The 26,758-nt window shown below is 46.4% G+C and overlaps 2 protein-coding genes across 3 annotated transcripts in view; both read left to right on the top strand.

The window, feature by feature from the left end:
* Positions 1–344: 344 nt before the first annotated feature.
* LOC106593210 (RNA demethylase ALKBH5) lies at positions 345–5,768 on the top strand. The gene is given in 8 exon segments (XM_082958452.1): positions 345–1,376; positions 2,474–2,644; positions 3,004–3,145; positions 3,591–3,807; positions 3,911–3,991; positions 4,150–4,272; positions 5,250–5,310; positions 5,313–5,768. Coding segments are annotated over 8 exon segments (1,107 nt in total). The 5' UTR covers positions 345–1,151; the 3' UTR covers positions 5,400–5,768.
* Positions 5,769–15,854: 10,086 nt separating this feature from the next.
* LOC106595215 (mitochondrial dynamics protein MIEF1) overlaps positions 15,855–26,758 on the top strand; it is a 23,725-nt gene continuing 12,821 nt past the window's right edge. Inside the window, exons 1-6 of one of the 2 annotated variants that reach the window (XM_082958450.1) lie at positions 15,855–15,956; positions 21,005–21,165; positions 21,668–21,833; positions 23,872–23,978; positions 24,868–25,044; positions 26,416–26,579. In XM_082958450.1, coding sequence (XP_082814576.1) covers positions 21,028–21,165; positions 21,668–21,833; positions 23,872–23,978; positions 24,868–25,044; positions 26,416–26,579 — 752 coding nt within the window. In that variant the 5' untranslated portion in view covers positions 15,855–15,956; positions 21,005–21,027. Of the gene's footprint in view, positions 16,031–21,004; positions 21,166–21,667; positions 21,834–23,871; positions 23,979–24,867; positions 25,045–26,415; positions 26,580–26,758 lie in introns of both variants that reach the window. The other variant, XM_082958451.1, reaches the window with a different exon arrangement.

Here is a 26,758-nt window from a genome sequence, read left to right as displayed (position 1 = left end):
TTCCATTGAGCACATCAGTGTTCAACTAGTTCTTATAAATGTCTATTCATATGATGGTTTGTGTGTGTGTGTCATTTGAAAACAAATTACAATTTTTGATAAGAAATAACATTGTTTTGAATGTAAAGTTTCATTTTGCTGGAGAATTGAGGGTGTTTTGCCTATTGTGTGTGTGTGTAGAGTTCTGAGAATATGAGGCAATGCTTTCAGAAAATGTGTGTAAACAATCGAGAGAAAAATTAAGACTAATGGAAGGGAATTTGAACGTAGACCGACCAGGAGGTGACTGACCCCATCACACTCCAGTCCAGTAGGTGTCGGTGTATAAAACATCCTAACAGGTTTTCAACGAAGAAGGAAACAAATCCCGAGTCTGTCGGTTTCAACAAGAGTTGTGAAAATGCGTGGTTGCTAACTACGATTTTCTTTTATCACGACTTGATTTTTTTCTTTATGTAATAACGACATAAAAGTCAGACACGTAAGAATATATATATATTTTTTTACCGATTTTTGTAAACATTGTCTAGTCAACTAGTAATATACCGTTGCGTATCAAATGTATTTCCGACACTGTGTTGCTAACGGGTTGCTAACCAGCTAGCTAACGTTAGCCATGCTACCTATCTAGCTTGTATTAACACGAAAACTACTGGAATAATAACAACAAACAAACAAAAACGCTGTTTAATTCCATCTATTTAACTCGTAAAATGTACCACTTGAATCGTCGACTTTTGGTTGACAAACCGTTTTTAAGTTAGTGAGTTTGGTTGCTAACCAGCTAGCTAACGTTAGCCATGCTACCTATCTAGCTTGTATTAACACGAAAACTACTGGAATAATACCAACAACAACACCCAAACAAACAAAAACGGTGTTTAATTCCATCAATTTAACTCGTCCAAAAAAAAATTGAATCGTCGACTTTTGGTTGACAAACCGTTTATAAGTTAGTGAGTTTGGTTGCTAAGTGGTTAGCCTAGCCTAGCCACATCACAACATAACCACTTGACAGCCTGCCAGCTAACTAACTACCGTAAAGACGGTTACCGGTCTCACTTCTACAAACTTAACAGTTATGGAAGATAAATAACCAACTCCAAATGTAACCTTTTTAATTATATTTAAACTAAAAATTTTAATTAAAAATGTCAGCCAGTGGTTTCTCCGACTTGAGGGAAAAGCTGAAGTCCATGACTCCTCACCGGGACAATTATAAAAACAGAGTTACCGGTAAGGACGACAGTTACAAAAACAGAAAAGTTAAAGTTACCGACGGAGGTAACAGTAACGGGAACGGCCGGAAGCGGAAGCACCGAGATTCCTCCGAGGATGAGGTGGAACACAGTGATCCTGCGGAGTCCCGTGAACAGGTATGATGATCCCTGTACCTGCTGTTGACACTGAAAGTTACTTCTCTGACATGAATCCAATTTAAAAGGATGAATCAATATTTCTGTCTTTTGCCCTATTTTCTCTCTCTCTGTCTCTCTCTCTGTCTCTCTCTCTGTCTCTCTCTCTGTCTCTCTCTCTGTCTCTGTCTCTCTCTCTGTCTCTCTCTCTCTCTCTGTGTCTCTCTCTCTGTGTCTCTCTCTCTGTGTCTCTCTCTCTGTGTCTCTCTCTCTGTGTCTCTCTCTCCTCGTGTGTCTCTCTCTCCTCGTGTGTCTCTCTCTCCTCGTGTGTCTCTCTCTCCTCGTGTGTCTCTCTCTCCTCGTGTGTCTCTCTCTCCTCGTGTGTCTCTCTCTCCTCGTGTGTCTCTCTCTCCTCGTGTGTCTCTCTCTCCTCGTGTGTCTCTCTCTCTCCTCGTGTGTCTCTCTCTCTCCTCGTGTGTCTCTCTCTCTCCTCGTGTGTCTCTCTCTCTCCTCGTGTGTCTCTCTCTCTCCTCGTGTGTCTCTCTCTCTCCTCGTGTGTCTCTCTCTCTCCTCGTGTGTCTCTCTCTCTCCTCGTGTGTCTCTCTCTCTCCTCGTGTGTCTCTCTCTCTCCTCGTGTGTCTCTCTCTCTCCTCGTGTGTCTCTCTCTCTCCTCGTGTGTCTCTCTCTCTCCTCGTGTGTCTCTCTCTCTCCTCGTGTGTCTCTCTCTCTCCTCGTGTGTCTCTCTCTCTCCTCGTGTGTCTCTCTCTCTCCTCGTGTGTCTCTCTCTCTCCTCGTGTGTCTCTCTCTCTCCTCGTGTGTCTCTCTCTCTCCTCGTGTGTCTCTCTCTCTCCTCGTGTGTCTCTCTCTCTCCTCGTGTGTCTCTCTCTCTCCTCGTGTGTCTCTCTCTCTCCTCGTGTGTCTCTCTCTCTCTCCTCGTGTGTCTCTCTCTCTCTCCTCGTGTCTCTCTCTCTCTCCTCGTCTCTGTCTCTCTCTCCTCGTCTCTGTCTCTCTCTCCTCGTCTCTCTCTCTCCTCGTCTCTCTCTCTCTCTCTCTCTCTCTCTCTCTCTCCCTCGTCTGTCTCTCTCTCTCTCTCTCTCCTCGTCTCTCTCTCTCTCCAGGAGGCGAGGCGTGTCCAGAGTGGCATTGTTCAGGTAGAGGTCTTCTCTAAAGAGGACTGTGACGTCATCGAGGGTAAGATAAATGAGGTGGTTGCTAACGGAGAAGCGGGGCTTTACCGGGAACACACCGTAGATCGGGCACCGCTACGGAACAAATATTTCTTTGGAGAGGTGAGGTCACGCACCTGTTCTTCCTCTCTCTGTCTCTACCCCCCTTCCTCTCTCGGTCTCGAAACCCCTCTACTCTTCCTCTCTCTGTCTCTAAACCCCTCTACTCTTCCTCTCTCTGTCTCTAAACCCCTCTACTCTTCCTCTCTCTGTCTCTAAACCCCTCTCCTCTTCCTCTCTGTCTCTAAACCCCTCTCCTCTTCCTCTCTCTGTCTCTAAACCCCTCTCCTCTTCCTCTCTCTGTCTCTAAACCCCTCTCCTCTTCCTCTCTCTGTCTCTAAACCCCTCTCCTCTTCCTCTCTCTGTCTCTAAACCCCTCTCCTCTTCCTCTCTCTGTCTCTAAACCCCCTCTCCTCTTCCAGGGCTATACATACGGGGCCCAGCTAGAGAAGAGAGGACCTGGTCAGGAGAGATTGTACCCTAAAGGAGAGGTGGACGACATCCCGACCTGGGTTCACGACCTCGTCATCACTAAACTGGTCGCCAGCGGGGTCGTACCTGAAGGTGAAATAACTTTTAACATCCTGCTCGTTACTTAACCCCAGACCACTTCCTGTCTCAGATTTGACCTTAACGTGCTCCAGCCCACTTCCTGTCTCAGATTTGACCTTAACGTGATCCAGCCTACTTCCTGTCTCAGATTTGACCTTAACGTGCTCCAGCCTACTTCCTGTCTCAGATTTGACCTTAACGTGCTCCAGCCCACTTCCTGTCTCAGATGTGACCTTAACGTGCTCCAGCCCACTTCCTGTCTCAGATTTGACCTTAAATTGCTCCAGCCTACTTCCTGTCTCAGATTTGACCTTAACGAGCTCCAGCCCACTTCCTGTCTCAGATTTCACCGTAACTTTAGTAGCCTTTAGCTGTGCTCCAGCCCACTTCCTGTCTCCAGGAAAAGCCTGTTGATGTTGATGATGTTGTTGTTGTTGTTGATGTTGTTGTCCTGTAGGTTTTGTGAACTCGGCGGTGATCAACGACTACCAGCCAGGCGGCTGCATCGTGTCGCACGTCGACCCGCTTCACATCTTCGCCCGGCCGATCGTATCCGTGTCCTTCTTCTCGGACTCGGCCCTCTGCTTCGGCTGCCGCTTCCAGTTTAAACCAATCAGAGTGTCCGAGCCCGTCCTGGAGCTTCCTGTCAGGAGAGGAAGTGTTACTGTCCTCAGGTAGGAGGGAGAGTGAGTGAGAGTGAGTGAGAGTGAGGAGTGAGTGAGAGTGAGTGTGTGTGTGTGTGTGTGTGAGATGTCACAGTGTTCTCTCTCCTCTCAGTGGCTACGCGGCTGATGACATCACCCACTGTATCCGCCCCCAGGACATCAAGGAGAGACGGGCCGTCATCATCCTCAGGAAGTACGTCTGTCGCCATGACAACCGTCGGTTAGCGGGTTGACTGTGGTGTGGCATCAGGCTATTGTGCTAACTCTCTCTCTTCTCTCTCTCTCTCCTCTCTCTTCTCCTCTCTCCTCTCTTCTCTCTCTCTCTCTCTCTCTCTCTCTCTGTGTGTGCAGGACGAGGCCGGACGCCCCCCGTGTAGACCAGAGCCCCTCCCCTAACCCCTCCCCCCCTGAGAGACACACTCCTCTGAAGGCCAAACGCTCTCACCGCAGAGCTGACCCAGACGCTGCACACAGGTACACACACACACACACAGGACCAGAGCCCCTCCCCTAACTCCTCCTACCTGAGATACAGGACCAGAGCCCCTCCGCCCCCTAACTCCTCCTACCTGAGATACAGGACCAGAGCCCCTCCGCCCCCCTAACTCCTCCTACCTGAGATACAGGACCAGAGCCCCTCCGCCCCCTAACTCCTCCTACCTGAGATACAGGACCAGAGCCCCTCTGCCCCCCCCTAACTCCTCCTACCTGAGATACAGGACCAGAGCCCCTCCCCCCCGTAACTCCTCCTACCTGAGATACAGGACCAGAGCCCCTCCCCCCCGTAACTCCTCCTACCTGAGATACAGGACCAGAGCCCCTCCGCCCCCTAACTCCTCCTACCTGAGATACAGGACCAGAGCCCCTCCGCCCCCTAACTCCTCCTACCTGAGATACAGGACCAGAGCCCCTCCGCCCCCCCCTAACTCCTCCTACCTGAGATACAGGACCAGAGCCCCTCCGCCCCCCTAACTCCTCCTACCTGAGATACAGGGACCAGAGCCCCTCCGCCCCCTAACTCCTCCTACCTGAGATACAGGACCAGAGCCCCTCCGCCCCCTAACTCCTCCTACCTGAGATACAGGACCAGAGCCCCTCCGCCCCCTAACTCCTCCTACCTGAGATACAGGACCAGAGCCCCTCCGCCCCCTAACTCCTCCTACCTGAGATACAGGACCAGAGCCCCTCCGCCCCCTAACTCCTCCTACCTGAGATACAGGAACCAGAGCCCCTCCGCCCCCCCCTAACTCCTCCTACCTGAGATACAGGACCAGAGCCCCCCCCCCCCCCCCCTAACTCCTCCTACCTGAGATACAGGACCAGAGCCCCTCCGCCCCCTAACTCCTCCTACCTGAGATACAGGACCAGAGCCCCTCCCCCCCCTAACTCCTCCTACCTGAGATACGGGACCAGAGCCCCTCCCCCTAACTCTTTCTGTCTCTCTCTGTCAGACCGAGGGTTCTGGAGATGGATAAAGAGGAGAATCGTCACTCTTCCTCTTCGTCCCCGCCCTTCATCGCCGTAGCAACAGCTCCGAGAACTACCGGAGGCGGAGCCAAGACGGCGACGGGTCACGCAAGGTCAAGATGAGACGTCACTGAAACACACCTGGCGGACTGGATGGCCTCAGAGAGAGAGAGAGAGTGTGTGTGTGTGTGTGTGTGTGTGTGTGTGTGTGTGTGAGAGAGGGCGTTGGAACGTCACTCTGTTAAATCCCCCCCCTGCATGCTAGGATGGATGGAACACGCCACGAGGCTATCAGCCAATCAGAGACTGACCTGAGGACATGGGGTGGGGTTTACAGTAAGACTGTGGGAAGTTCTGTTGTTGCCGTGCCGACCACCCCGTTCCCCCCCCCCCCCACTTCCTCTGTGGAGAGGAGAGGAAATGGTGTTTCTATAGGAACTTCCTCCTCCATGCTTCATTGGTCAAAGACCCTATGGGGAAATTAAAGGGTGTTTCTGTAGGAACTTCCTCCTCCTTGCTTCATTGGTCAGAGACCCTATGGGGAAATGAAAGGGTGTTTCTATAGGAACTTCCTCCTCCTCTGTGCTTCATTGGTTAGAGACCCTATGGGGAAATGAAAGGTGTTTCTATAGGAACTTCCTCCATGCTTCATTGATCAGAGACCCTATGGGGAAATGAAAGGTGTTTCTATAGGAACTTCCTCCTCCTCCGTGCTTCATTGGTTAGAGACCCTATGGGGAAATGAAAGGTGTTAATATAGGAACTTCCTCCATGCTTCATTGATCAGAGACCCTATGGGGAAATGAATGTTTTTTTTTGGGGGGGGGGGGGGGGGGGGGGGGGGGATATATAAAATAAGGTCTGATAAACATTTCGTTTTTTTAATTTAAAAAAGAACATATAAAGGTCCTGTTAACTGACTGATATTAACGTAGAAACACAACATATAGACTTCATAATTCATAAAGGTCCTGTTACTTGACTGATATTAACATAGAAACACAACATATAGACTTCATAATTCATAATGGTCCTGTTACCTGACTGATATTAACATAGAAACACAACATATAGACTTAATAATTCATAAAGGTCCTGTTACCTGAATGATATTAACGTAGAAACACAACATATAGACTTCATAAATGTTACGTTACCTGACTGATATTTATCATAGAAACACAACATATAGACTTCATATTTCATAAAGGTCCTGTTACCTGACTGATATTAACGTAGAAACACAACATATAGACTTCATAATTCATAAAGGTGATGTTACCCGACTGATATTAACGTAGAAACACAACATATAGACTTCATAATTCATAAAGGTGATGTTACCCAACTGATATTATCTCAGAGAACAAAAGGTACAAGACTTCCTCAGCCTGTGTTGACCTCAGATCTTATTTTAAAGAGTTTATCCCAAAACCCCCATTATTTCCCTGTTCGTTTTTCCCCCATTAGGAATGGGCTGAACGAACCAGAGGGAAAGTCATTTTCCCCCATTAGGAATGGCCCAGAGGGGAAGTCATTTCCCCCATTAGGAATGGGCTGAACGAACCAGAGGGGATGTCATTTCCCCCATTAGGAATGGCCCAGAGGGGAAGTCATTTCCCCCATTAGGAATGGGCTGAACGAACCAGAGGGGAAGTCATTTCCGGGTTTTAGGACTATAAGCTGGCCAGATCTTTCCCCCGTAGGGTTTGTCCGTTTAGTATCTGTTCCTTGGTCAGTGATATCTACCCCCTATAACCCTGTCACCTGGTCCATTATAGGGGTTAATATCTGTTCCTGGGTCAGTGTTATCTACCCCCTATAACCCTGGTCCCATTATAGGGGTTAATATCTGTTCCTGGGTCAGTGTTATCTACCCTCTATAACCCTGATCCCATTATAGGGGTTAATATCTGTTCCTGGGTCAGTGTTATCTACCCTCTATAACCCTGATCCCATTATAGGGGTTAATATCTGTTCCTGGGTCAGTGTTATCTACCCTCTATTACCCTGATCCCATTATAGGGGGTAATATCTGTTCCTGGGTCAGTGATATCTACCCTCTATAACCCTGATCCCATTATAGGGGTTAATATCTGTTCCTGGGTCAGTGTTATCTACCCTCTATAACCCTGATCACATTATAGGGGTTAATATCTGTTCCTGGGTCAGTGTTATCTACCCCCCTATAACCCTGATCCCATTATAGGGGTAATATCTGTTCCTGGGTCAGTGTTATCTACCCCCCTATAACCCTTTCACCTGGTCCCATTATAGGGGTTAATATCTGTTCCTGGGTCAGTGATCTCTACCCCCTATAACCCTGGTCCCATTATAGGGGTAATATCTGTTCCTGGGTCAGTGTTATCCGTCGCTGTGGTCCAGAGCGTTAGTACCTGGGCTTTCCTCTACTAAACCGCCTGTATCCATGTTACCCTGATTTAAATCATAAGACACAGTAGAGTGAAGGGGGAAACGTCTACAGTGGTAACAGCCCTGGACCAGAGCTATGTCTTCCTCTAGTTTCTCTAAGGTCCCCCCCAGTCGTCCCCCCTGGTCCCTCGTCCTGGTCCCCCCGCCCTGGACCAGAGCTATGTCTTCCTCTAGTTTCTCTAAGGTCCCCGTCCCCCCTGGTCCCCCCGTACCTGGTCCCTCGTCCTGGTCCTCCCCCCCCCGGTCTCCCCCCCGGTCCCTCGTCCCCCCTGGTCCCTCGTCCTGGTCCCCCGTCCCCCCTCGTCCTGGTCCCTCGTCCTGCATGTTACGTTGTTACTCCAGCCACGACTTGTTATTTCAGTCACATCTTACGTTGACTTTCCCCCCCATTTGGTTGATGATTGACAGTGTGTGATATCATGTGTTTATTTAGTTTTTTATTTCTGTTGGTTTATATTTTGTTAGTTTGGCTGACGGACGGACGGGGATGAGGGGTGGGGGGGTGGGGGGGGGTACGGAGAGGAGGAAGAGGAGGAAGAGGGCTCGTTCTCCTTGTGGACCGATACACGTTAACATAAAATGACAGTAGCTGTCTATTCACAGACTGTTGGATTTCGCGACCTGCGAATCCGCGAATAAATCACCAAATTCACAGGTGCTGATTTGGGCTCGTAGATTTAATGGAACGTTTTTTTTCATTTATAGAGTCCCTCAGAACTTAATTGATCATCTGACGTAATTAAATTACACTGGATTTTTTTTTCACGTTCGGTCGCCAAAACGTTTTGTGGAACGTAGCAGATAGAAATGTCACGTATAGATCCAAACCCGTAATTCCTTTCATTCTATGTCTGTCAGAGAGAGGCGTGTTTTGTTCTACATAGCGTAATTTCTATCCGAACTGCTTTTTTCGGTCACACACACACACGTTACGTCCCGCTGTAACCGTGGTAACCGTGTCGACCCGGTCAGTCAAACTTTCTGTTGCATATATTCTAGAAAATATATATCTATGTTATTATCTCTTTAAAAAATAAAAAAAATTCAGCTCAAACGGCATCCTATTCCCTAGGTAGCGCACTACTACTGGCCAGAGGGTCAGCCACCTAATCCGATGCTATTGGTCCACGTACATCGTGGTTAGCTGATGTTATTGGTCCACGTACATCATGGTTAGCTGATGTTATTGGTCCACGTACATCACGTGGTCCCGTGTGGCTCAGTTGGTAGAGCATGGTGTTTGCAACGCCAGGGTTATGGGTTCGATTCCCACGGGGGGGACCAGTACGGAGAGAAAAAATTTTTTTTATGAAATGTATGTATTCACTACTGTAAGTCGCTCTGGATAAGAGCGTCTGCTAAAATGACTAAAATTACTCAAATGTAAAATGTAATGTTTAGCGGATGTTATTGCGAGTGTAGCGAAATGTTTGTGCTTCTAGATCCGACAGTAACGAATTACACGACAAAAACCTTAATATTTAACAAATTACACGACAACCTTAATATCTAACAAATTACACGACAAAAACCTAAAATTCTAACATTCTAACATATTACACGACAAAAACCTTAATATCTAACAAATTACACGACAAAAACCTAAAATTCTAACATTCTAACATATTACACGACAAAAACCTTAATATCTAACAAATTACACAACAAAAACCTTAATATCTAACAAATTACACGACAAAAACCTTAAAATCTAACAAATTACACATCAAAACCTAATTAACTCAAAACATGGTGACTAAAGTAGTGCACTATAATAGGGAATAGGGTGCCAGCTCTGGTCTAAAGTAGTGCACTATAATAGGGAATAGGGCCCTGGTCTATACTAGTGCACTATAATAGGGAATAGGGCCCTGGTCTATAGTAGTGCACTATAATAGGGAATAGGGCCCTGGTCTAAAGTAGTGCACTATAATAGAGAATAGGGTGCCAGCTCTGGTCTAAAGTAGTGCACTATAATAGGGAATAGGGCCCTGGTCTATAGTAGTGCACTATAATAGGGAATAGGGCCCTGGTCTAAAGTAGTGCACTATAATAAAGAATAGGGCCCTGGTCTAAAGTAGTGCACTATAATAGAGAATAGGGCCCTGGTCTAAAGTAGTACACTATAATAGAGAATAGGGCCCTGGTCTATAGTAGTGCACTATAATAGAGAATAGGGCCCTGGTCTAAAGTAGTGCACTATAATATAGAATAGGGCCCTGGTCTATAGTAGTGCACTATAATAGGGAATAGGGCCCTGGTCTAAAGTAGTGCACTATAATAGGGAATAGCGTGCCAGCCCTGGTCTATAGTAGTGCACGATAATAGGGAATAGGGCCCTGGTCTATAGTAGTGCACTATAATAGGGAATAGGGCCCTGGTCTATAGTAGTGCACTATAATAGAGAATAGGGTCCTGGTCTAAAGTAGTGCACTATAATAGGGAATAGGGTGCCGTTCGGGACTGGGCTGATCTCTTTAGTTTGTGTCTGTTGAGATGCCATGATGATGATGATGATGATGATGATGATGACATTGTATGTAACATTGTTTGTAAAAGATGTACAGTTTAAAGACATTATGAACATTAAGGAAGAGCTGACTGGCTGGTTTACTGACTGGTTTACTGACTGTTACAGAGGAACCATGGACTGTAATAGACATTATGGACAGAAAGGAAGAGCTGACTGACTGGCTGGTTTACTGACTGTTACCACAGAGGAACCATGGACTGTAATAGACATTATGAACAGAAAGGAAGAGCTGACTGACTGGCTGGTTTACTGGCTGTTACCATAGAGGAACCATGGACTGTAATAGACATTATGAACAGAAAGGAAGAGCTGACTGGCTGGTTTACTGACTGTTACAGAGGAACCATGGACTGTAATAGACATTATGAACAGAAAGGAAGAGCTGACTGACTGGCTGGTTTACTGGCTGTTACCACAGAGGAACCATGGACTGTAATAGACATTATGAACAGAAAGGAAGAGCTGACTGACTGGCTGGTTTACTGGCTGTTACCACAGAGGAACCATGGACTGTAATAGACATTATGGACAGAAAGGAAGAGCTGACTGACTGGCTGGTTTACTGGCTGTTACCACAGAGGAACCATGGACTGTAATAGACATTATGAACAGAAAGGAAGAGCTGACTGGCTGGTTTACTGACTGTTACAGAGGAACCATGGACTGTAATAGACATTATGAACAGAAAGGAAGAGCTGACTGACTGGCTGGTTTACTGGCTGTTACCACAGAGGAACCATGGACTGTAATAGACATTATGAACAGAAAGGAAGAGCTGACAGACTGGCTGGTTTACTGGCTGTTACCACAGAGGAACCATGGACTGTAATAGACATTATGAACAGAAAGGAAGAGCTGACTGACTGGCTGGTTTACTGGCTGTTACCACAGAGGAACCATGGACTGTAATAGACATTATGGACAGAAAGGAAGAGCTGACTGACTGGCTGGTTTACTGGCTGTTACCACAGAGGAACCATGGGCTGTAATAGACATTATGAACAGAAAGGAAGAGCTGACTGACTGGCTGGTTTACTGGCTGTTACCACAGAGGAACCATGGACTGTAATAGACATTATGAACAGAAAGGAAGAGCTGACTGACTGGCTGGTTTACTGGCTGTTACCACAGAGGAACCATGGACTGTAATAGACATTATGAACAGAAAGGAAGAGCTGACTGACTGGCTGGTTTACTGGCTGTTACCACAGAGGAACCATGGACTGTAATAGACATTATGAACAGAAAGGAAGAGCTGACTGACTGGCTGGTTTACTGGCTGTTACCACAGAGGAACCAAACCTAGTTCACTACAGGAAGCCATTTGGGATGCAGGTGAGTGTGGAGGGGGTTTGTTCAGTGATGCATCTGTTGTTAAACCTGCTGTTAGACTAACAGGGGTAATGTATAGAGAACTGTGGATTGATTCATAAATACTATGATCTGTTAGGGGTTTTAGTTTAAACTGTAAAAAACTAAAAAACTGTTCCACAAGCGATGCTTCTGTTTTAAAAAAAGAATCTCTTCTTAAACTCTGTTTCTCCACTTATTGGACCAGAGTGGGACAGGACCAGAGTGGGACAGGACCAGAGTGGGACACAGCTCATAGACTACTGGCACACAGCTCATAGACACCCATACATACCCCACAAGACATGCCACCAGAGGTCTGTCCTAACGACTGGCACACAGCTCAGACACCCATACATACCCCACAAGACATGCCACCAGAGGTCTGTTTAAACTGACTGGCATACAGCTCAGACACCCATACATACCCCATAAGACATGCCACCAGAGGTCTGTCCTAACGACTGGCACACAGCTCAGACACCCATACATACCCCACAAGACATGCCACCAGAGGTCTGTTTAAACTGACTGGCATACAGCTCAGACACCCATACATACCCCACAAGACATGCCACCAGAGGTCTGTTTAAACTGACTGGCATACAGCTCAGACACCCATACATACCCCACAAGACATGCCACCAGAGGTCTGTTTAAACTACTGGCACACAGCTCAGACACCCATACATACCCCACAAGACATGCCAGCAGAGGTCTGTTTAAACTACTGGCACACAGCTCATAGACACCCATACATACCTCACAAGACATGCCAGCAGAGGTCTGTTTAAACTACTGGCACACAGCTCAGACACCCATACATACCCCACAAGACATGCCAGCAGAGGTCTGTTTAAACTACTGGCACACAGCTCATAGACACCCATACATACCTCACAAGACATGCCAGCAGAGGTCTGTTAAAACTACTGGCACACAGCTCAGACACCCATACATACCCCACAAGACATGCCACCAGAGGTCTGTTTAAACTGACTGGCACACAGCTCATAGACACCCATACATACCCCACAAGACATGCCCACCAGAGGTCTGTCCTAACAACTGGCACACAGCTCAGAGACACCCATACATACCCCACAAGACATGCCCACCAGAGGTCTCTTCACAGTCCCCAAGTCCAGAACAGACTATGGGAGGCGCCACAGTACTACATAGAGCCATGACTACATGGAACTCTAATCCACATCAAGTAACTGATGCAGCAGGAGAATCAGATTTAAAAAACAGATAAAAATACACCTTATGAAACAGCGGGGACTGTGACGAGACACACACAGACACAGGGTAGTCTAGTGGTTAGAGCGTTGGACTAGTAATCGAAAGGTTGCAAGTTCAAATCCCCGAGGTGACAAGGGTACAAATCTGTCGTTCTGCCCCTGAACAAGACAGTTAACCCCACTGTTCCTAGACCGTCATTGAAAATAAGAATTTGTTCTAAACTGACTTGCCTAGTTAAATAAAGGTTCAATAAAATAGTAAACACACATGATCACACACACACAAGCATGGATTTTGTGTTGTCGATGTAGAGTAGTGGACTGAGGGACCACACTCATTCGGTTGGGAAATCTGTTGTGGAATGTTTTACATTTGTTATAACTGCCTTAATTTAGCTGGACCCCAGGAAGAGTAGCTGCTGCCTTGGCAGGAACTAACGGGGATCCATAATAAACCCCAGGAAGAGTAGCTGCTGCCTTGGCAGGAACTAATGGGGCTCCATAATAAACCCCAGGAAGAGTAGCTGCTGTCTTGGCAGGAACTAATGGGGATCCATAATAAACCCCAGGAAGAGTAGCTGCTGCCTTGGCAGGAACTAATGGGGATCCATAATAAACCCCAGGAAGAGTAGCTGCTGCCTTGGCAGGAACTAATGGGGATCCATAATAATCCCCAGGAAGAGTAGCTGCTGCCTTGGCAGGAACTAATGGGGATCCATAATAAACCCCAGGAAGAGTAGCCGCTGCCTTGGCAGGAACTAATGGGGATCCATAATAAACCCCAGGAGTGTAGCTGCTGCCTGGCAGGAACTAATGGGGATCCATAACAAACCCCAAGAACTAACGGGGATCCATAATAAACCCCAGGAAGAGTAGCTGCTGCCTTGGCAGGAACTAATGGGGATCCATAATAAACCCCAGGAAGAGTAGCTGCTGCCTTGGCAGGAACTAATGGGGATGCATAATAAACCCCAGGAAGAGTAGCCGCTGGCTTGGCAGGAACTAATGGGGATCCATAATAAACCACAGGAAGAGTAGCCGCTGCCTTGGCAGGAACTAACGGGGATCCATAATAAACCCCAGGAAGAGTAGCTGCTGCATTGGCAGGAACTAATGGGGGTCCATAATAAACCCCAGGAAGAGTAGCCGCTGCCTTGACAGGAACTAATGGGGATCCATAATAAACCCCAGGAAGAGTAGCCGCTGGCTTGGCAGGAACTAATGGGGATCCATAATAAACCACAGGAAGAGTAGCCGCTGCCTTGGCAGGAACTAATGGGGAACCATAATAAACCCCAGGAAGAGTAGATGCTGCCTTGGCAGGAACTAATGGGGATCCATAATAAACCCCAGGAAGAGTAGCTGCTGCCTTGGCAGGAACTAATGGGGATCCATAATAAACCACAGGAAGAGTAGCCGCTGCCTTGGCAGGAACTAATTGGGAACCATAATAAACCCCAGGAAGAGTAGATGCTGCCTTGGCAGGAACTAATGGGGATCCATAATAAACCCCAGGAAGAGTAGCTGCTGCCTTGGCAGGAACTAATGGGGATCCATAATAAACCCCAGGAAGAGTAGCTGCTGCCTTGAGAGGAACTAATGGGGATCCATAATAAACCCCAGGAAGAGTAGCTGCTGCCTTGGCAGGAACTAATGGGGATCCATAATAAACCCCAGGAAGAGTAGCTGCTGCCTTGACAGGAACTAATGGGGATCCATAATAAACCCCAGGAAGAGTAGCTGCTGTGTTGACAGGAACTAATGGGGATCCATAATAAACCTCAGGAAGAGTAGCTGCTGCCTTGGCAGGAACTAATGGGGGTCCATAATAAACCCCAGGAAGAGTAGCTGCTGCCTCGACAGGAACTAATGGGGATCCATAATAAACACAACAACAACAAAAATAAGAGGAAAAACGATTAAAAACGCTGGATTATACGGTAATTAATGATCAAAACCAGGTCGAATTAATGTTCTCGGGCAAATTGAAAAGGTAATGCCGCGTTCACGTACTGGTAGATACTAGGAAACTCTGAAATGTCCAACTTGCTAACTGGTTGAACGCAGGCAAATGTATAACTAAAACCAGTTAGCGGGTCGGAAATGTCAGAGTTCCGACTAAATAATGTTTTACACACAATAAACTTGTACGTGTTTTGTATATATATATATATATACAACTCCCACCCCCTTCAGCTACAAAGACCCCAAACGTCAACGTCAGAACATAACGTCTCCTGCCATTGGTCCGCTTGGCTGTCAATCATACGGACAAATGTATTGGCGTGTTCCTCTGCCCAGGCGTTTCTTCCACCGGCCAGATCTTACAACGCCTCGACAGGTATTTTACGCGTCATCTAAGAACATTTTTATATATATATATATATATATATATATACACAAAATGTTCTTAGATGTAAAAAATTATAATAAAAAAAGAAAATATATATATATATATATTATTTTTTATTTTTTTGTTGTTAATCTAAGAACATTATATATATATATTTTTTTGTTAATCTAAGAACATTATATATATTTTTTTTTTGTTAATCTAAGAACATTATATATATTTTTTTTGTTGTTGTTGTTGTTATCTTAGAATATTATATATATATATATATTTTTTTTATTCTAAGAACATTATATATATATTTTTTTGTTAATCTAAGAATATTATATATATTTTTTTGTTACTCTAAGAACATATATATATTTTTGTTAATCTAAGAACATTATATATATATATATATATATATATATATATATTTTTTTTTTTTTTTGGTTATCTTAGAATATTCTATATATATTTTTTTTTATTTTTTATTCTAGGAACATTATATATATATTTTTTTGTTAATCTACGAATATTATTTATATTTTTTTGATAATCTAAGAATATTACTTATATATATTTTTGTTAATCTAAGAATATTATATATTTTTTTGTTAATTTTAGAATATTATATGTTATAGCAATATTTCAATCGATGACGTGTCACCTAACCATTGGTTGGTTGAAGCACGTAACGTCTGTTTTACGACATCGGTTGCTATGTTACTTTTGGACGTTATATTCTTTTCATGTTGACAGATAATCAAAAACGACAAGATATGGTCGACTAGTCCGGGTAAATAACGTTGTGTTTTTTTTTTACCAAATGGATTGGAGTTAGAATTACAATATAGCAGAAGTTGTAGATTGGTGAGTTGTATCCGAACAGCTAAACGCAACAAAAAAATGATAACAACAGCTGTAGCTAGCTATAACGTAATGTGGCTAACTTATGCTAGCTACATAAGCTAACTTAGCTTCTCTTGTTCGTATGCAAACTAAAAAAAGTTTTGTCCCTCTCATGTTGCCCGTTTGGTTAGTTGATGTGCCGCTGTCTTTTCAAAATAACATTACAGCGTTTTATACGTATAGTTGATTTACTGCTGACCAGCTAACCTAGCTAGTTAGTTCCAAAACAAACATTTCAGTGTACGGCGCCCATCCCACCTAACCACACCAGCTGCAATTAAACACTGGGTGAAAGGGAGATAAAACAGAGACTGTAAACATGAACTAACTTTGTAACTACTATCTCTGGCTGAACATATACTAGCTAGCTATCACACACACACACGTCCTCTGTGTTATTTGGAGAATGATTTACACAATAGGATAACAGGATATTTACCTAGTTAGACTAACATTAGCTAGCTATCACACACACGTCCTCTGCGTTATTTGCTGAAGGATTTACACAATAGGAAAACATGATATTTAGCTAGTTAGACTAACATTAGCTAGCTATCACACACACGTCCTCTGTGTTATCTGGAGAAGGATTTCCATAATAGGATAACATGATATTTAGCTAGTTAGACTAAACGACAGTAGCTAACATTAGCTAGCTACGCTATGATTTCATAACTCGAAAGACACGGCTGTTTTTTACGACTTTCTGTCTATAGAAGTGTCTATACAAGTCTTCCCTGTGGCTCAGTTGGTAGAGCATGGTGTGTGCAACGCCAGGGTTGTGGGTTCGATTCCCACGGGGGGGGGGCAGTACAAAAAAACAAAAAAAATGTATGAAATGTATGTATTCACTACTGTAAGTCGCTCTGGATAAGAGCGTCTGCTAAATGACTAAATGTAGAAGAAGAGATTGTTAGATATCTTCTATGGCTACAGCGAGTTAGGTTATATCGACCCGTTATGTTGATGTGTGTTTATTGTACTAGAAACATTTTGCTTTGGACAACATGTGTCAGGTTGCACCATACTGAGACACGGAGAATAAGTCAATATGGTCCATGGCAGATACAATATGTAGAGAGTTTGGATATTGATATTCTGGTCCCTGGTAGTTGGTTGGTGGTTGTTATATCTGTGCAGGTCCAGGAATATACAGTAGCTGGAATATAATGTGACCTGCACAAATTGAGCTCATCTCGTCTTTAAATAGACTGGGCTTGAATCCTATATGACACCCTTTTCCCTCTATAGTGCACTACTTTTGGCCAGGGCCCATAGCACCCTTTTCCCTATACAGTGCACTACTTTTTGCTAGGGTCCATAGAGAATAGGGTGCCATTTAGGATGAAGTCTTGGGCTCTGTCTAGTGCCAGGGTAGCCAAGGGGACATCCTATGATCTATTTCTGTCTGCCAGGTGCTGCAGGAGATAAATATGACACCAACAGAAAACGGTCACGTAGAGCTGGGAAAGGAAAGTGGGACACAGGCCTGTCAGTCAACACCAGAGATAGGTGACAGGTCTAGGTCCTAGAGACTGAACCAGTCCTGTCAGTCAACACCAGAGACAGGAGGTGACAGGTCTAGGTCCTAGAGAGTGAACCAGTCCTGTCAGTCAACACCAGAGACAGGAGGTGACAGGTCTAGGCCCTAGAGACTGAACCAGTCCTGTCAGTCAACACCAGAGATAGGTGACAGGTCTAGGATCATAGATACTGAACCAGTCCCGTCAGTCAACACCAGAGACAGGACTGGTTCAGTCTCTAGGACCTAGACCTGTCACCTATCTCTGGTGTTGACTGACAGGACTGGTTCAGTCTCTAGGACCTAGACCTGTCACCTATCTCTGGTGTTGACTGACAGGACTGGTTCAGTCTCCAGGGTCTAGACCTGTCACCACCTATCTCTGGTGTTGACTGACAGGACTGGTTCAGTCTCTAGGGCCTAGACCTGTCACCACCTATCTCTGGTGTTGACTGACAGGACTGGTTCAGTCTCCAGGGTCTAGACCTGTCACCTATCTCTGGTGTTGACTGACAGGACTGGTTCAGTCTCTAGGGCCTAGACCTGTCACCACCCATCTCTGGTGTTGACTGACAGGACTGGTTCAGTCTCCAGGGTCTAGGCCTGTCACCACCTATCTCTGGTGTTGACTGACGGGACTGGTTGTCTCTAGGGCCTAGACCTGTCACCACCTATCTCTGGTGTTGACTGACAGGACTGGTTCAGTCTCTATGACCTCGACCTGTCACCTACAGTGAGGGGAAAAAAGTATTTGATCCCCTGCTGATTTTGTACATTTGCCCACTGACAAAGAAACGATCAGCCTATAATTTTAATGGTAGGTTTATTTGAACAGTAAGAGACAGAATAACAACAACAAAAATCCAGAAAAATACATGTCAAAAATGTTATAAATTGATTTGCATTTTAAAAGAGGTAAATAAGTATTTTCCCTCTGGTTGCACATGTGGCATGCTGGTAGAAATGAGGTAAAACGAGATCTAAAAGTTTGCCTGCATTATAGTCCCCGGCCACTAGGAGCGCAGCTTCTAGTGTCCATTGCTTGTGTTTCTTGGCCCAAGCGAGTCTCTTCTTCTTATTGGTGTCCTTTAGTAGTGGTTTCTTTGCAGAAATTCGACCATGAAGGCCCGATTCACACAGTCTCCTCTGAACAGTTGATGTTGAGATGTGTCTGTTACTTGAACTCTGTGAAGCATTTATTTGGGCTGCAAGTTCTGAAGCTGGTAACTCTGAGCTTATCTTCTGCAGCAGAGGGAACTCTGGGTCTTCCTTTCCTGTGGTGGTCCTCATGAGAGCCAGTTTCATCATAGGGCTTGATGGTTTTTGCGACTGCAGTTGAAGAAACTTTTAAAGTTCTTGCCATTTTTCAGATTGACTGACCTTCATGTCTTAAAGTAATGATGGACTGTAGTTTCTCTTTGCTGATTTGAGCTGTTCTTGCCATAATATGGACTTGGTCTTTTACCAAATAGGGTTATCTTCTGTATACCAACCCTACCTTGTCACAACACAACTGATTGGCTCAAACGCATTTAAGAAGGAAAGAAATTCCACATTTATTAACCTCTATGGGCTAGGTGGGACGCTAGCGTCCCCCCGTGGTGCACTCCATCAACAGCAGGTGCATTTCAAGAGCGGCAAATTTGAATCCAAATAAATGTCAAAATTCAAATTTTTCAAACATACAACTATTTTACACCCTTTGAAAGATAAACATCTCCTTAATCTAACCACGTTTTACGATTTCAAAAAGGTTTTACGGCGAAAGCATAAATTTAGAGTATGTTAGGACAGTACATTTACAAGAGTTGTGTGTAATGTTTTGTCAATTCAAAGACAGGGTCACCAAAACCATAAAACCAGCTAAAATGATGCACTAACCTTTTACAATCTCCATCAGATGACACTCCTAGGACATTATGTTAGACAATGCATGCATTTTTAGTTCTATCAAGTTCATATTTATATCCAAAAACAGCGTTTTACTATGGCATTGATGTTGAGGAAATCGTTTCCCTCCAATAACCGGCAGTCAAGTCAGCATCACAAATTAAATAATTAAAATTAGAAAACATTGGTAAAATATTATATTGTCATTTAAAGAATTATAGATTTACATCTCTTGAACGCAATCAACTTGCCAGATTTAAAAATAACCTTACTGGGAAATCACACTTTGCAATAATCTGAGCACTGCGCCCAGAAAAATACGCGTTGCGATACAGACTAGTCGTCATGTTGGGGAGATCTAAAATCGAAAATACTATGTAAATAATCCATTACCTTTGATTCTCTTCATCAGATGTCACTTCCAGGTATCACAGGTCCATAACGAATGTAGTTTTGTTCAAAAAAGCTCATCATTTATGTCCAAAAATCTCCGTCTTGTTAGCACATGATCTAAGCCCGCCGGACTTCACTTCATGAACGAGGGGAAAAAATATATTTACGTTCGTTCAAACATGTCAAACGTTGTATAGCATAAATCATTAGGGCCTTTTTTAACCAGAACATGAATAATATTCAAGGTGGACGAATGCATACTCTTTTATAACGTATTGGAACGAGGGTACCCAACATGAACTCGCGCGCCAGGTGTCTAATGGGCCATCATCGTTCCATGGCTCTTGTTCGGTCAGATCTCCCTCCAGAAGACTCAAAACACTTTGTAAAGGCTGGTGACATCTAGTGGAAGCAATAGGAAGTGCCAAAATATTCCTCAGCCCCTGTGTTTTTCAATGGCATAGGTTTAAAGGTAATACAACACATCAGGTATCCACTTCCTGTCAGAAAATGTCTCAGGGTTTTGCCTGCCAAATGAGTTCTGTTATACTCACAGACACCATTCAAACAGTTTTAGAAACTTTAGAGTGTTTTCTATCCATATATAATAAGTATATGCATATTCTAGTTACTGGGTAGGATTAGTAACCAGATTAAATCGGGTACATTTTTTTTATCCAGCCGTGCAAATACTGCCCCCTAGCCCTAACAGGTTAACATTTAACAAGGCACACCTGTTAATTGAAATGAATTCCAGGTGACTATCTCATTAAGCTGGTTGAGAGAATGCCAAGAGTGGTGCAAAGCTGTCATCAATCAAGAAAAACCCTTGAATGAGCAAGTGTGTCCCAAAAACGTTTGACTGGTACTGTATATTTCATATACATTCGGAGAAACCCTCCTAACAGCCTACCCGACCGCTCGGAGGAGTCCGCATGGTCCTAAAGCCCCCCGTTGCCTCGTTTTGTATCACATTCCAATTATAAAACTGGGGGGAGGGGGACATAAAAATGCAATTTCAGAATGTGGGGGGGGGGGGGAACATGTGAAAGTTACACCCCTGTTTATACATATATCCCTCTACAGAAAAGGAAAGTCATCTCTCACTCTCTGTTTCTTGTTTCTATCAGGTGTCTCTGTGGGACAGGAAGTGATGGACTTCCGGTGGGGGAGGAGCCGGGGCGAGGAGGGCATCGCCGTGGTGATAAACTTCCTGCTGGCTAATGCCCGATTGGTCCTGGGAGTGGGAGGGGCAGCGGTGCTGGGCATCGCTACGTTGGCTGTCAAGAGGGTGAGAGAGAGAATTTTGTCTTGACTGGAAAAAATATATAAAAAATAATCAACTCGCATCATAATTACTCATTACCGTTTTTTGTAGGTCATTTAAGTCAGTCACAATTTACCCACAATGCGTCACTTATTTTATGCGCTCGAACAGGGCCTGTGTGTGTATGTGACAGAGCGTATGTGTGTGTGTGTGCATTTAAACAATGGATTTTTGTTTTATTGGTGTGAATATCTGAACGATGGTAGTTCAGGTGTATAATGGTGTGTATATCTGAACGATGGTAGTCCAGGTGTATAATGGTGTGTATATCTGAACGATGGTAGTCCAGGTGTATAATGGTGTGTATATCTGAACGATGGTAGTTCAGGTGTATAATGGTGTGTATATCTGAACGATGGTAGTTCAGGTGTATAATGGTGTGTATCTGAACGATAGTAGTCCAGGTGTATAATGTATATCTGAACGATGGTAGTCCAGGTGTATAATGGTGTGTGTGTATCTGTAGTTGATAGAACGCGCCGGCCGGGCGGCGGACGACGAGAAGGTGGAACAGAAGATGTCGGAGAGCTGGGAGGAGCTTAGCTTAGTCTCCGCCTCCCCCAAGTCCATAAGGAAGGGGCTGGAGGGTGTTGTCATGAAACACGTCGCCAAGGCAACCAAGCCACAGAAAGGTACAGGACACTGATTACCACACCGCTAATGATCCAGAAAGGTACAGGACACTGATAACCACACCGCTAATGATCCAGAAAGGTACAGGACACTGAATTACCACAACGCTAATGATCCAGAAAGGTACAGGACACTGAATTACCACACCGCTAATGATCCAGAAAGGTACAGGACACTGAATTACCACACCGCTAATGATCCAGAAAGGTACAGGACACTGAATTACCACACCGCTAATGATCCAGAAAGGTACAGGACACTGAATTACCACACCGCTAATGATCCAGAAAGGTACAGGACACTGAATTACCACACCGCTAATGATCCAGAAAGGTACAGGACACTGATTACCACACCGCTAATGATCCAGAAAGGTACAAGACACTGATTACCACACTGCTAATGATCCAGAAAGGTACAAGACACTGATTACCACACTTTCTCACCCCATCCTCTCTCTCCTCTCCTCTCCTCTCTTTCTCACCCCATCCTCTCTCCTCTCCTCTCTTTCTCACCCCATCCTCTCTCCTCTCCTCTCTTTCTCACCCCATCCTCTCTCCTCTCCTCTCTTTCTCACCCCATCCTCTCTCCTCTCCTCTCTTTCTCACCCCATCCTCTCTCCTCTCCTCTCTTTCTCACCCCATCCTCTCTCCTCTCCTCTCTTTCTCACCCCATCCTCTCTCCTCTCTTTCTCACCCCATCCTCTCTCCTCTCTTTCTCACCCCATCCTCTCTCCTCTCTTTCTCACCCCATCCTCTCTCCTCTCTTTCTCACCCCATCCTCTCTCCTCTCTTTCTCACCCCATCCTCTCTCCTCTCTTTCTCACCCCATCCTCTCTCCTCTCTTTCTCACCCCATCCTCTCTCCTCTCTTTCTCACCCCATCCTCTCTCCTCTCTTTCTCACCCCATCATCTCTTCTCTCTTTATCACACCATCATCTCTTCTCTCTTTATCACACCATCCTCTCTCCTCTCCCTCACCCCATCCTCTCTCCTCTCCCTCACCCCATCCTCTCTCCTCTCTTTCTCACCCCATCCTCTCTCCTCTCTTTCTCACCCCGTCCTCTCTCCTCTCTTTCTCACCCCGTCCTCTCTCTCCTCTCTTTCTCACCCCGTCTTCTCTCCTCTCTTTCTCACCCCGTCTTCTCTCCTCTCTTTCTCACCCCGTCTTCTCTCCTCTCTTTCTCACCCCGTCCTCTCTCCTCTCTTTCTCACCCCGTCTTCTCTCCTCTCTTTCTCACCCCGTCCTCTCTCCTCTCTTCTCTTTCCCACCCCGTCCTCTCTCCTCTCCTCTCTTTCTCACCCCGTCCTCTCTCCTCTCCTCTCTTTCTCACCCCGTCCTCTCTCCTCTCCTCTCTTTCTCACCCCGTCCTCTCTCCTCTCCGCTCTTTCTCACCCCGTCCTCTCTCCTCTCCTCTCTTTCTCACCCCGTCCTCTCTCCTCTCCTCTCTTTCTCACCCCGTCCTCTCTCCTCTCCGCTCTTTCTCACCCCGTCCTCTCTCTCCTCTCCGCTCTTTCTCACCCCGTCCTCTCTCTCCTCTCCGCTCTTTCTCACCCCGTCCTCTCTCTCCTCTCCGCTCTTTCTCACCCCGTCCTCTCTCTCCTCTCCGCTCTTTCTCACCCCGTCCTCTCTCTCCTCTCCGCTCTTTCTCACCCCGTCCTCTCTCTCCTCTCCGCTCTTTCTCACCCCGTCCTCTCTCTCCTCTCCGCTCTTTCTCACCCCGTCCTCTCTCTCCTCTCCGCTCCGCTCTTTCTCACCCCGTCCTCTCTCTCCTCTCCGCTCTTTCTCACCCCGTCCTCTCTCCTCTCCGCTCTTTCTCACCCCGTCCTCTCTCTCACCTCATCCTCTCTCCTCTCCTCTCTTTCTCACCCCGTCCTCTCTCCTCTCCTCTCTTTCTCACCCCGTCCTCTCTCTCACCTCATCCTCTCTCCTCTCCTCTCTTTCTCACCCCGTCCTCTCTCCTCTCCTCTCTTTCTCACCCCGTCCTCTCTCCTCTCCTCTCTTTCTCACCCCGTCCTCTCTCTCCTCTCTTTCTAGCTGACCTGTGCCAGCCCCAGCAGCAGAAGTCTAGTCTGGACGAGAAGCCTGTCAAAGCATCAGAGTCCCAGAGACCCAAGAACCTACAGCTGTCTCTTACCTTGCAGGTATGACCCTTGACCTCTAGCCAAGAGTCTACAGCTGTCTCTCACTTTGCAGGTATGACCCCTGACCTCTAGCCAAGAGTCTACAGCTGTCTCTCACCTTGCAGGTATGACCCTTGACCTCTAAGCCAGGATTCTACAGTGGCGTTCCTGACTGCATTGCATTGCATCAACGTGACTGCGTGCGATCTGATCGTGTCTCTTTCAGCATGGTACTTGCAACGTCAGGGATCCGTGGGTTCGATTCCTGCTGAGGACAACCCTTTCGAAAACCCATTTTCCCCACATTACATTATACAGCCTTATTCTAAAAGTTATGAAATAAAAAAAATGTGAAGGTATATAAGTTATTTCTGTTTTTCATTTTGAATATATTTGTAAAAATTCCCCCCAAAAAACTGTTTTTCTTTGTCGTTATGAGGTACTGTGATGTCATTATGGGGTATTGTGATGTCATTATGGGGTATTGTGATGTCATTATGGGGTATTGTGTGTAGATTGATGAGGGGAAACAATTTAATCCATTTTAGAATAAGGCTGTAACGTAACAAAATGTGGGAAAAAAGGGGAAGGGGTCTGAATACTTTTCCGAATGCCGTGTATTTTATGCTGTACGATATGATGTGGTTCGCTGGTATGTTAAGTACCGATCCAGACGCTGGTCTGTAGTCTGGTAGGAACACCATTCTAACACCTGGGTCACCGACCTGCCGGTTTTCATCCCACTGGTCCATCTTCAAGGCATTCCTAGTGGATCACCAAACATTTCTGGAGAGAAGATGACGCCCTAAGCTCCTAATTATTTAATTAGTATGTTGGCGTCAGGTGCACTTCATGAGAAGCCCTGTTGGCTACCAGAGATATCTGACCACTAACCTCTCTCTCTCTGTAGGACCGTCTCCATCAGTATTATTCTATCAGAGCAGCTATTACCCCAGAGGTCGTCCACAGAGCTGAGAGTCTCGCTCTCGATATCTGTATAGAGGTACAAGGCTTCCTGCACACCACGAACCCTGACATGCCTCTGGGAGAGATGTCACTGGGAGGATCCCTCCTCGACGACCTGCAGGTACCACGCACTGAATCGCACGCGCACGCTGAATCGCACGCACCGAATCACACACACACACTGAATCGCACACGCACTGAATCACACACTCACTGAATCGCACACGCGCTGAATCACACACCCTGAATCGCACGCACCGAATCGCACTGAATCACACACTCACTGAATCACACACCCTGAATCGCACGCACCGAATCACACTGAATCACACACACACTGAATCGCACGCACCGAATCACACTGAATCACACACACACTGAATCACACGCACCGAATCACACTGAATCGCACACGCGCACTGAATCGCACACGCGCACTGAATCGCGCACGCGCACTGAATCGCGCACGCGCACTGAATCGCGCACGCGCACTGAATCGCGCACGCGCACTGAATCGCGCACGCGCACTGAATCGCGCACGCGCACTGAATCGCGCACGCGCACTGGATCGCGCACGCGCACTGAATCGCGCACGCGCCCTGAATCGCGCACGCGCCCTGAATCGCGCAGGCACTGAATCGCACACGCGCACTGGATCGCGCACGCGCACTGGATCGCGCACGCGCACTGGATCGCGCACGCGCACTGAATCGCGCACGCGCCCTGAATCGCGCACGCGCCCTGAATCGCGCACGCGCCCTGAATCGCGCACGCGCCCTGAATCGCGCACGCGCCCTGAATCGCGCAGGCACTGAATCGCGCAGGCCCTGAATCGCGCACGCACCCTGAATCGTCGCGCACGCACCCTGAATCGTCGCGCACGCACCCTGAATCGCGCACACAATAAGTGTTCATGGACTAACTTAAGTCACTCTTTATTTAAGAGTGTCTTTCTAAATGGCCGGCATTACAAGCTAGTCAGGTGGTGATGAAGCTAGTCGTGTTGTGCTGGTGGTGATGAAGCTAGTCGTGTGTCTGGTGATGAAGCTAGTAGTGTGGTGGTGATGAAGAAAGTCGTGTGGTGATGAAGCTAGTCGTGACGGTGGTGGGGATGAAGCTAGTCGTGACGGTGGTGGGGATGAAGCTAGTCGTGACGGTGGGGATGAAGCTGGTCGTGACGGTGGGGATGAAGCTGGTCGTGACGGTGGGGATGAAGCTGGTCGTGACGGTGGGGATGAAGCTGGTCGTGACGGTGGGGATGAAGCTGGTCGTGACGGTGGGGGTGAAGCTGGTCGTGACGGTGGGGGTGAAGCTGGTCGTGACGGTGGGGGTGAAGCTGGTCGTGACGGTGGGGGTGAAGCTGGTCGTGACGGTGGGGGTGAAGCTGGTCGTGACGGTGGGGGTGAAGCTAGTCGTGCGGGTGGTGGTGAAGCTAGTCGTGCGGGTGGTGGTGAAGCTAGTCGTGGTGGTGAAGCTAGTCGTGTGTGTCTAGGTGGTGAGAGCGGACCACGCCTGCCTGCTGGTCCCCCTCCAGCTGGAACCCAGCCTGTGGAGACTGATCCCTGGGGAGGAGACCCTCCTAACGCACCCTCTGCACTGGATGGTCCGACGCGTCAACCTGGAATACTTCCCTCGAGGACGCAGCTACTGGGACAGGTAAACAAACGCCCTTTACATATCGGCTACCCTGATAAGTATCCAGGGGGGTATTTAAATCTGTTCTACCCTGATAAGTATCCAGGGGGGTATTTAAATCTGTTCTACCCTGATAAGTATCCAGGAGGGTATTTAAATCTGTTCTACCCTGATCAGTATCCAGGGGGGTATTTAAATCA

Source organism: Salmo salar, chromosome 12 (assembly GCF_965601325.2).
Source record: "Salmo salar chromosome 12, fSalSal1, whole genome shotgun sequence".
NCBI classification, from domain to species: Eukaryota; Metazoa; Chordata; class Actinopteri; order Salmoniformes; family Salmonidae; genus Salmo; species Salmo salar.
The sequence above is the reverse complement of the archived record's forward strand: the minus strand, read 5'-3'. Positions and strand labels throughout refer to the sequence as shown.